This window comes from Tupaia chinensis, unplaced genomic scaffold (assembly GCF_000334495.1).
Source record: "Tupaia chinensis unplaced genomic scaffold, TupChi_1.0 Scaffold000119_2, whole genome shotgun sequence".
In the NCBI taxonomy this organism is placed as follows: domain Eukaryota; kingdom Metazoa; phylum Chordata; class Mammalia; order Scandentia; family Tupaiidae; genus Tupaia; species Tupaia belangeri.
Window position 1 is genome coordinate 3,827,420 of NW_006159586.1, and position 10,812 is coordinate 3,838,231.

The following is a 10,812-nucleotide window of genomic DNA, read 5'->3' on the forward strand; positions in this document are numbered from 1 at the left end:
GGAATAAGCAAGCCACAGTGTTTGAGAAGCTGGCTGGAGAGGCAAGCATCCCAGGGCAACTCCCATCTCTGCCTCTAAGGTGTCCATGGCCTGGACGAATCACTCCAATCCCTGGACCTCTCTTTCTTCACCTATAATGTGAAAGCAATCAGCTGATACTGCAAGGGTTTCTTCTAGATCCTTAATTCCTAACTGTAAAGATCATGTACCAGAAAAGGTCTAGGTTAATTTTTATTTCCCTCTGTGATGATCTTGAAAAATAGGATCCAACCACCATGGTTCTGCCATGGCCAAGAACCTCCCTGCCCACGGACACGAACCGACAAGGTTCTCCCCAGCTTGGAGACAGTTTCCTGTTGCTCGATGGGTATTCTTGTTTAATTCATACCTGAGCTTTCGACCCCACTTTCAGGATATTCTCTGGATCTGTGAGAAATGGGAGACAGTGTCCCAAACACCAAGACTGGCAGAGAAAGGTCTGCAGCTACAGGCCTGGCCACGAGAGGGTGCACTCTTCGTGGATAAATACGGCCATGCCATCGAATTGCAGCAGACTGCAACTACTCTGGCTCAGGACCAACAGAATTCTGAGATATGCAGGGAATGATCGCCTGCTAGAAGGAAGCTGACAGTTTCAAGCCAAGAGTAGTTAGACTGAGGCCTTCTGAGGGTGGAGTCGGGCAGAGTCAGGGGCTTCCTGTTACCTCTGCTGTTCTGAGCAAGACATCCCGCAGCAGCTGAGGCCAATGATGCAAGCAAATCGTAAGGGGACTGCACACACCCCTCCTTGTTGAGCCTGGACTCCCCTGTCCTGGACAGACCCAGAGATGTGTCTGTGTGTGTGTCCTAGCCCCAGCGGCAATACTGAGGTTACTGTTTGTTCTGGGGCCTCCTATTGTTTCCTGGGACCAACGGTGGGGACTGTGGAGGTTTCCTGGGACTCGAGGAAGGGCCTAAATAATGCAACTCAGTCTTGTTTGGGAGTTCCAGAGTCTTGGCAAGACTTAGGTAGCAGTGGCCAGGGGTGGAAGGAGACTGTTTTCACGGGCAACCCTGAGCCTAGCCACTTCCTGGCTAGAGGTGAGGCCCCTGAGAGAGCAGTGCCTCCACTCTCCTAACCCACTTTCCCAGCCTTTGTCCCAGCTACGGACTGCGAAGACAGCCTTCCCACACCCAGCTCGGTCTTCCTGGACACCTCTTCGGCTTAATTTGCCTGTGTATAAAATGGCAATTACCATGCCTGACGGATGTAAGAACTCACGTAAGCAGGTGGAATAGGTTCTGGAATGCTGCAGCACAGCAGAGTAAAAGGTGTCATTGATGATATGTATCTCCCCCCAAAAAGCTACAACTGTTATCAACTCACATGACGTTCTGTGCTGAATATCTATGTCCCTGATTGGATTATTACGCTCTTTACGCCTGCTCTGAAAACCATACTGTACCTCACAAAGATGTACAATGATTATACATAAACCAGAAATTGCAAAAAAAAAATTTTTTTTTAAAGGTAGTAACGATGCTGTTTTCTTTTTGTCCCCAAGGTATGAAAAGGAGGTGGCCTAGTGGCTGCAGAAGTGCTGTGTACATTCCTGCGGCTACTTTCAGGGCAGGCCCTTGACACTAGCTTCTCTCCCCAAACTTAAAAATAAGATGAGAAAGAGAGATGAAGGCCGAAACAGGACTCCAAACTATGAAAACTGACAAGTAAAATATGTTCTGAACTTGGGACCAGATGCTCAGAGGACAAAGACTAGGTACATGATGGGATTCCCCCGACACATTCAGGCAAAATCAGTGTCTGAATGTAAAATGTGTACGGAGAGGGCAATCCACACACGTATAGATACAATTTATACTGGAAAACTCTCTACTTTGGAAAACTGTGAGAAAGGCAGAGCCACCTCTTATCTTGGAAGTACCCTGTCACCAGGCCAGCCCTCATTGTCATGGGATACCCCTGCCACTGGGCTCCAGAGTACAGCCAAGCCCTCCCTGCTGGCCTGCCTGGTTGCCCTCCTCCCTCAATGCTGGGATTCGCTGCAATCCTAACCTTTACTCAAAGTGGAGGCTGAAGCCAGACTGGAAGAGACAAGCCCACCCTGGTCACTCCCCTGGCACCTGAGTCTTCCAGATGGCCTCCCCATGAGAGCCAGCTCCTCTCTGTACTTAAGTAGAGCTCACAGGCTGTTAGTTCCCTATTGTATGCTGGGCTTCCTGGGAACAGAATTATCTTAAGACATAATAAGAGCTATTTTTATTTTATCATCATCATCATTATTGCTGTAAAGGAAGATAAATCCAAGGTATTAAGTGTCTGCTGGGAAAACTGAGATTGGATCCCTGACAACCGTTTGGACGATCTAAAGGGAGCTGATAGCAGTGATGGTTCTGGAGCTCAGAAATATCTGCACACCTGCTTGTTGAAACCAAGCATATGGCTGTCCCCCCCCACCCCCCGCTTTTTATTTCCTTTTTGGTTTTTGCTATAGGGAGCATGTGTGTGCTGGAGAGAAAGGGAAAGTGAGAAATCATTTCCCCAGGTGGGATGGCCATGCCGCAATTCCTTCTCCTCTATTCTCCTCTCGGGACTTTGGGCTCCCACGTATACCTCTGTGCCCAATGTGATTTTCAAGCTGCCAGGTCTGGGACTCAAACTATGGTTGGCTATGTGGGAGCCCAGCACCTTAACCACCATGCCACCAGCTGGCTTCTCTTTCTTTTTACTTTCATACCACTTGTGCTCTTTTTTCATCTTATTTTTTATCTTTGACCTGAAATAATTTAAATAATTAAAACTTGCCTCCAATTTCAGCTCTGAGAGGTCATTTTCATTTCCTTCTCTCCTCCCTTTAGGGAAAATTCTCTCTCTGGAAATAAATTCCACTTCCTCCCAGGGGTCTGGTACATACTTCTACCTGTGCCCTGGGCCAGAAGCAGCCCCAGACTTGGGGTGAGGCCCTCAGGATTCTACCTCGACTTTGTTATAGGCTGGCTGTGTGCCCAAGTTGCTCAGCCTTTCTGGGCCTTAGTGTCCTCATCTGCAGAAACAGGAACTGGAATAGAAGCTCTGAAAATCCAAACACTAAGTCTTCAGGGACTCTGGAACATTATTGAAGAAACTTCGGATTGTGCTCACAGTGCCACCTATCGATTTCCTGGAAGTATTGCTGATCTCCACAATTCTGAATAAATGCTTCATGACTGCTCCACATTTGGTTAGTTGAGGCGAGAGAGAGAGAGAGAGAGAGAGAAAGAGAGAGAGAGAGAGAGGCAGCCAGGGAAAAGGACGCTCCCTCTGCAGAGGTGCCCACAGGGCATGAGGCGGCAAAAATAATAGGAATGGAGATGTGCTTTACAAGAGTAACTTGGCCTTTGCAGTCACCACAGCTAGGCCTATCGGCAGTTCTCAGATGACCCGTGCCGAGCAGTCACATGACAGGTACCAAGTGCTGAGGACGAGTGGGAGGACTCAGGAGACCACACCCTCCCAGTCACACTCTGCCATACTACCTCGAGGCCTCTGTTCTGTCCTGTGCCCCTTGGTCCTTCCACAGTTACTCTCTTTTGCCTTCGCCCTTGGTCAGAACACCCTGAGGAGGGGCCAGAGGCGGTCGCTGAATGACAATCCAGGGAAATCTCAACATGGAAGTTGAGTGGAAGAGTAACGCTCTCCTGCTCCACCTCATAGTGCCTAGCTTGGGGGAGAGTGGCATGCAGCAGACAGCAGGCCCAGTGCCCCACTGTGGGGCAGGCTCCTGGGACAGCGTCCCCTCAGTGAGAAAGGACTCTCGAAGCTAGTCTTTTCTATCCCTCCACCTTCTATCTCCTTCCCAGGGATTCTCTCCTCTCCTTACACTTTTCAGGAGACCTGCATTCTGGGTGCCCCAGGTGTGATATTTTGGTCCTGCTGCAGGCTTCCTGAGGGTGAAGAAATAACTGAGTCCACTCACCTTTTCTCTCCTCTACTAAACAACCTCTGAGACTGGGCACAGGGTGAGTGGCTGAGAACAGGCCTTAGATTCAGCAGGGCAGAGCCCTCACCATCACCTCCACTAGGAACAGTTCATAGAAAGCTGGGCCCTACCTGTTTGTCTGGCAGACCCCGTGATAGGCCTCGATGGCGTCCTCCTGGTCGACGTGCTTTTCACTGTTAGGCCAACTTGTTCTGGCATTAATATTCGGCTCCTAGAAGGCCCCAAATTAAAAAAGAAAAAAAAAAAACTCCAATTACATGAATAATTGTCAATGAAACAGCTTTGTACACAGCAGGGAGTCTTCTTCAAAGGCGAGTGAGGGACTTTCTGTCCTCTCAGTACGACCCTTCATAAGGAATTGAACTAGCAGTTTCTAGAATCTTCTGAAGCTAAGATGTTCATGAGAAACAAGGCACAGAATTAGACGGGTAGCCTCAAAGTGGCCTTATTTTTTATCCCATGCCCCTGACTGTGCACTTTGTTTCTGGAGTGAAGTGATTTGCTTCCTCTCAGCCCTCCCAAGTCATTTGTTCCCAATGTTCTCACTTTCTGGAACCAGGGGTAAGTGAGAGGGGAGGGCTGGAGGCCACCTGGTCACCTGTGGGCTCTAGGAAGCTGGGGCACTTCTGGACGGGGGCCCTAAGAGGCTTGGGGGCAGGTAGGCAATAATGAGTATGGAAGACAAAAACCTGAGCCCAATGTCATTCGGTTCTCTGGACTTGGGGTGTGCTCTCCCCATAGGACACAGTCCTTAATATCCTTCTCCCATGGCCCCACACTTGAGTCTCACACCCAGGCCATGTCATGTGTTTCTTCCAAGGTGACCTTTGAAGTCACCTTCCTACCAAGGTTTAACTATCTTGACCTGAATTCTTCTAGGGCTTTTGTCTTTTCCCCAAAACATGCTCTTCTGCCTCTGCCTGTGTTGACAGGAGGAGAGGCTTAAGACCCTCATGGGTAAAGACGTGTAAGAAACCCACGAATCTATAGCCTGGTGTCATGATCACAAACCCGCCCGCCAGCTGCCATCTTGTTACCGCGCTCTTGCTGGAGAGGCGGCGCTGGTCAGCGCTCACAATCTGGGTCCTGAGGATGAGGACTTCCTCCTTGCGGACCTCGAGCTCCTCGTTGGCCAGCTTGAGCTGGTTCAGCGGGAGGCTATAGCTGTCTGCAGAGCTGTGGGTGGAGTTGTTCTGGGTGGCCTGGTCAGCCACAGCTTTCCTCAGCTCATTCAGGTCGTTCTTCAGCTTCTTGTTCTCTGACTCCAGCTCTTGCCTCTAGAAGACAGTCCGGGTGACGTGCTCCATTACTGTCCTCATAGGACCACCTCCTCCCCTGCCTAACCACCCTGCCCTGTCCTCGAGGAAGCTCAGAGCAGCTTTCCCATTTTAGTGATGAAACACACAACAATTCTGACTGACATCAGCACGCAGTTGAAGCTAGGCTCTGGATTTGAACTCATAACTCCAATATGTTGGTGTGAGGTGTCTGACACAAAGTCCCTGTAGGAACAATCTCCAAGTGATTAAATAGTGCTAGTGCTTCAAGGCACATTTGGCTATGAAACCTTTCTTGTGGAAATTTTGGGTTAACATATTGTTAGCACAGGACTTTGTAAGCCTTATATGTTCCTGAGCTTTGCAACTTTCCAAGAGAGACTATTAAACCTAGGATTTCCTAAATTGACTGGTCCAGAGAGCCCCTGCCACTTTTTTCAAGGAGCATCCTTTTTTATTCTTGGACTAATATTTTGGAGAACACACCAGGAACACTGTTTTGTTGTTTCGGTTATATAGAAAGCTACCAACGATGCAGGTGGAGGACAAACTACTGTGTAGAGAGTCAAAAATGCCATTGAAACTCAAATTTGGGCTACATTTTATATTTCCTGTGTAGTTTTTTTTTTTTTTTTTTTTTTTTTTTTAGAGGTTTTTGCTATAGGGCCCGTGCATTCGCCAGAAAGACAGAAAGCGAGAAATCACCCCCTGGGGTGATGGCCACACTGCAATCCCTTCTCCTCCATTCTCCTCTTGGGATCTTGGGCATGTATGCCCATGTGCCTGGAGTTTAAGCCACCAGGTCTGGGACTTGAACCATGGTTGAATACATGGGAGTCCAGCAACATAGCCATTATGCTAACTGCTGGTTCCTTTCCTGGGTAGTTTTTTAAACTTTGTGTTTGAGATGACTGACAATATAAAGCCTGACAGCCACCCACAATTAGCAGATAGGCCCCTGGTACATAAGGATTCAAAATTTTCTATGGTGATGGCATGTCTGTTCCAGAGCCATGGGATGAAGGACCTAGGAGGACACTGGGCAGAATCTCTATTTTCCGAAGGAGGAAGCTGAGCCCAGAGAGGGGAAGGCATGTAGGGAGTTCAGAGGCTGAGCCGGATGAGAGGCCTGGACTACTAATCCAGTTCTGGGTTTTCCCTACTACTCTACCGCATAGGGGCAGTTTCTGGGAGACTTAGAACCTGCACAGAAATAGTGATTCTTATACCCTGGGCAAGGTGATTAATACCAAATGATTATTGATGAGCCCATCAAGCTCATGGTGAGTCTGTTTATTAAGTTCAGGAGTTAAAGCAAAAGCTTTAACAAGCTTTGCTAAATTGGATTTAGCAATGATTTCTTTTTTTTTTTTTTGGAGAGGTTTTCACTATAGGGTGCGTGCGCTCGCCAGACAGACAGAGAGACACAGAGAGACAGAAAGTGAGAAATCACCCCCCAGAGGGGATGGTCACGCCGCAATCCCTTCTCCTCCATTCTCCTCTCGGGATCTTGGGCATGCACGCACATGCGCCCGGTGTGAGTTTTAAGCCACCGGGTCCAGAACGCAAACCACGGTCGACTACGTGGGAGTCCAGCAACATAGCCATTATGCTAACTGCTGGTTCCCTAGCAATGATTTCTTGAATGTGACACCAAAGGCACAGGCAACAAGAGGAAAACACAAATTAGACTTTATGAAAAGTCCAAAGATTTGTGCATCAAAAGACACTATCAGAAGAATGGAGAGGCGACACAAAACAGGGGAAAATATTTACAAATCATGTATGTGATAAGGGACTGATATCCCAGAATATGGAGAGAACTTCTAAAACTCAACAAAAAAAGGAATAAACCTGATTCAAAATGGGCAAGGACTTGAATAGACATTTTGTCAAAGAAGATATACAAATGGCCAATAAGCACATGAAAAGATGTTAAATATTACTAATGATCAGGAAAATGCAAATCTAAACTACAATGAAATACTACCTTGCACTTATTAGGGTAACTACTACCAAAAAAGAAAAAAGTAAAGAAAAACAAAAAAACAAGTGTTGGCAAGGATGTGGAGAAATTGGAACTTGGGCACTGCTGGTGGGAATGTAGCAGCCGCTGTGGAAAGCAGTATGGTGGTTCCTCAAAAGATGAAAACCCGAATTACTGTATGATCCAGCATACCACTTCTGGGTATACTGCCCAAAGAACTGAAAGCAGAGCCTGGAAGAAATATCTTCACACCCGTGTTCACTGCAGTATTATTTATAATCATTAAACATGAAAGAAACCCAAGTGTTCAATGACAGATGAATAAGCAAAATGTGGTACCTAGGTACAATGGATTATCATTCGGTCTTAGAAGGAAATCTCGCACACAGCACAACACAGATGAACCCTGACATACGCTAAGAGAAAAAAGCCAGGCACAAAAAGAAAAAATATAATATGATGTCAATTACATGAAAGACTAGAGTTGCCCAATTCCTAGAGACAGAAGGTAGAATGGTGGTTGCTGGGACAAAGGGGAAGGGTGTGCGGGGATTTTTTTTTTTTTTTTTAAGTTATCTTTCTTTTATGAGAGATGGAGTGAAAGGCAGAGAGAGAGACAACAGACAGAGCTACCTAGACAAGTACTTTGGACAGGGTCTTAGCTGCTTCCCCCATTAGCCAGGATCATGGGAGCACATGCCCATTGCACGCGGTCTCACTGGGAACCAAAACCACAATCTTCCACGAGGATCCAACTTTGCTCGAGCAGTGCGTTACTACTATGCCTCCAAGCTGGCCTCGGAGTTATTGTTTTGTGGGTATAAAAGCTTTAGTTTTGTAAGATGAAGAGAGTTAGAGACGGATAATGCTAATGGTTCCATAACATTATGAATGTATTTAATATCACCGAACTGAACACTTAAACATGGCTAAGATGGTAAGTTTTATGTTATGTATATTTTACTACATAAAAAAAAAAAGTGGGGAAAAAGCCATTAGAATGATTCAGGGCTGCTTTCCTGGGCAATGTAGCTGTTTCCAGAATTACTTACAGTCCTATTAAGTGACTGATGGACTGAATGAATTCCCCACATCACCAGGTCTTTGGGAACGGGCACAGAGGGTGGGGTTACTCTGATACCCTTTTCTCTACATCCTTCCTGCCATGGGCCTGCCTGCCCTGAGACCTGAAGCTTTCCACTGCCCACCTCATTCTCTCTCACGGGGCCAGCATCGGGTGCACTGGAAGATCCTTTCGCCTTATCTTCCCATGCATGTCTTGATTTTTTTCAAAGTGATTTTATTCCAGTAGCCACATTTTAATGGAAATTGAATGAACCAGGTAAGGCAGTTATTACTATTTCTTGTGTAATAATTTTTTGAAATGAAAATTTCTTTATTTTTTTGGGGGAGAGGTTTTGCTATAGGGAGTGTGCACTTGCCAGAAAGAGAGAGAGAGACAGAAAGCGAGAAATCACCCCCCGGTGGGGGGGAGGTGGCCATGCTGCAATCCCTTCTCCTCCATTCTCCTCTCGGGATCTTGGGCATGCACGCACACATGCCCAGTGTGAGTTTAAGCCACCGGGTCTGAGACTTGAACTGCGGTCGACTACATGGGAGTCCAGTGACGTAGCCATTACGCTAACTGCTGGTTCCAGAAATGAACATTTTTTTCATTTCAAAGGTGGAGAAACTGAAGTGCGGAGAGAGGGAGTTATCTGCTTGCGGCTCTACTTTCTAGCACACTGGCACTTTTTGATTCCCAGCCTTGTCACTTGTCCTCTACCAGGTACCAGCTCAAGGAAGCTTGTTTCCCGAGATTCTTACCTTCAGACTATTGTAGGCCAGATCTGCATCCTGGTCCAAATCTAGGTCATTCTTTGGCTGCTCCACCTGCACAGGTGGAGAGGTAGAAAGTCAACCATGGACTGCAGAGATGGCACTCCACAGAAACACTTCCGACTATGCTCGTTCCCATTCTGCGTGAATACCCAACACCCCCACGCTCCACAGGCCAGCTCCCTTCCTACATTCAGAATGCAGCTCAGTACTACCATGAGGCACTGCATAATCAGCTCCCTTCAGCTCCCACCCCCAACCTTGCAACTTTACTCACGTGATCCCCAAAGGCACATATAGGCTGAATATGTGTAACCCTATATTATAAGTTTCATTGTAACCCCCCCAAAAGGTAAGTCTAAGTTTTAATCTCTGGTACCTGTGATTATGACCTTAATTGGAAAATGGGTCTGCAGATATAATCAATTAACATGAGGTCATTTAGTTGCACACTAATCCTGTAGGACTGGTCCCTTCATATGAGCAGACTGAAAACCAGGGAAGATGGCCATGCAAAGATGGAGGCAGAGATTGGAGTGGTGCAGCTACTAGTCAAGAACTTCAGAGGTGGCAGCGACACCAGCAGCCAAGGGAATGACATGGAACAAATTCTCTCCTGTGTCCTTCAAGAGAGCATGGCTTGGAAATACCTTGCTTTCTGACTCCTGGCCTTCAGAACTATGACAGTATATGTTTTTGTCGTTTGAAGTCATGCAATTTGTGGCACTTTGGTAGCCTTGGAAGCCAAATGCACACTGCCAAACCTAAGCATGTACTGATGAGGTTAATGAGCTATGTTTATGAGGGGTGGTCCTCATGCATACATTCTGTCTTCAACTCAGCTCTAAGCACCTTGCAGAGCCGCCTGCTTCCTCCATGACACTCTATAATAGGTAGTAGGACAGTTGGCCCTACAACGAATGCTCACTACACACTGCCTGACATCAGAACTCCAAAGCTAATGACATTGCTGGCGATGGCTGGAAAAACAGCCCATTAAGACTAACTAGGCAATGAGTCCTATAGACAAACTGCTCAGTGAAAAGGGGTTGAAACAACTTCATAAATTATTAACTGCTTGAGGGAGTCTCTGAATAAGAGAGGTTTTCAGGGCTAAATGCTGAACGAGTGCTTAGTGAGATTACCTAAAGTGCTAGAAGGCTACCACCAGTCGTGGATGTATTAGATGTGCCCCAGACTTGAAGACAGGCATGGGATGTGAGCATCTACTCCAGCTCCTTGAGATGAAGGACTCCTACCTTCTCCATTCACTGCATTGTTCCTAGCCCCAAGTCATGGGGAGATGACTCTCCAGGGTACCAGTCTCTGCCTTGCCTCACATCAACCAAGGGAATGTGAATGGTTGGGGTCAGTGCTCAACCTGCCATCCCAGCGAGAGGCCTGCACCTGGGTTCCATCCATTATGGATTCACCACACAACCACAGATAACAGGTTCTCAAAAAATGGGTATCAGGAGACCAGCAGTTAGTGTAATGGCTATGTTGCTGGACTCCCACGCAGTCGACCGCAGTTCGCGTCCCGGACCCGGTGGCTTAAACTCACGCCGGGCGCGTGTGCATGCATGCCCAAGATCCCGAGAGGAGAATGGAGGAAAAGGGATTGCGGCATGGCCATCCCCCCCCGCCCCCGGGAGGTGATTTCTCGCTTTCTGTCTCTCTGTCTCTCTGGTGAGTACACGTGCCCTATAGCAAAAACCTCTGCAAAAAAAAA

The 10,812-nt window shown here is 47.3% G+C and overlaps 1 protein-coding gene across 2 annotated transcripts in view; it reads right to left on the minus strand.

Moving 5' to 3' along the window:
• The window catches only part of MYO5B (myosin VB), a 275,873-nt gene that overhangs the window by 38,893 nt on the left and 226,168 nt on the right, over positions 1–10,812 (minus strand). For both annotated transcript variants that reach the window (XM_006144449.3, XM_006144451.3), the window contains exons 27-29: positions 9,069–9,134; positions 5,015–5,254; positions 4,088–4,188 (exon numbers count right to left, since the gene is read on the minus strand). In XM_006144449.3, coding sequence (XP_006144511.1) covers positions 4,088–4,188; positions 5,015–5,254; positions 9,069–9,134 — 407 coding nt within the window. The remainder of the gene's footprint in view (positions 1–4,087; positions 4,189–5,014; positions 5,255–9,068; positions 9,135–10,812) is intronic.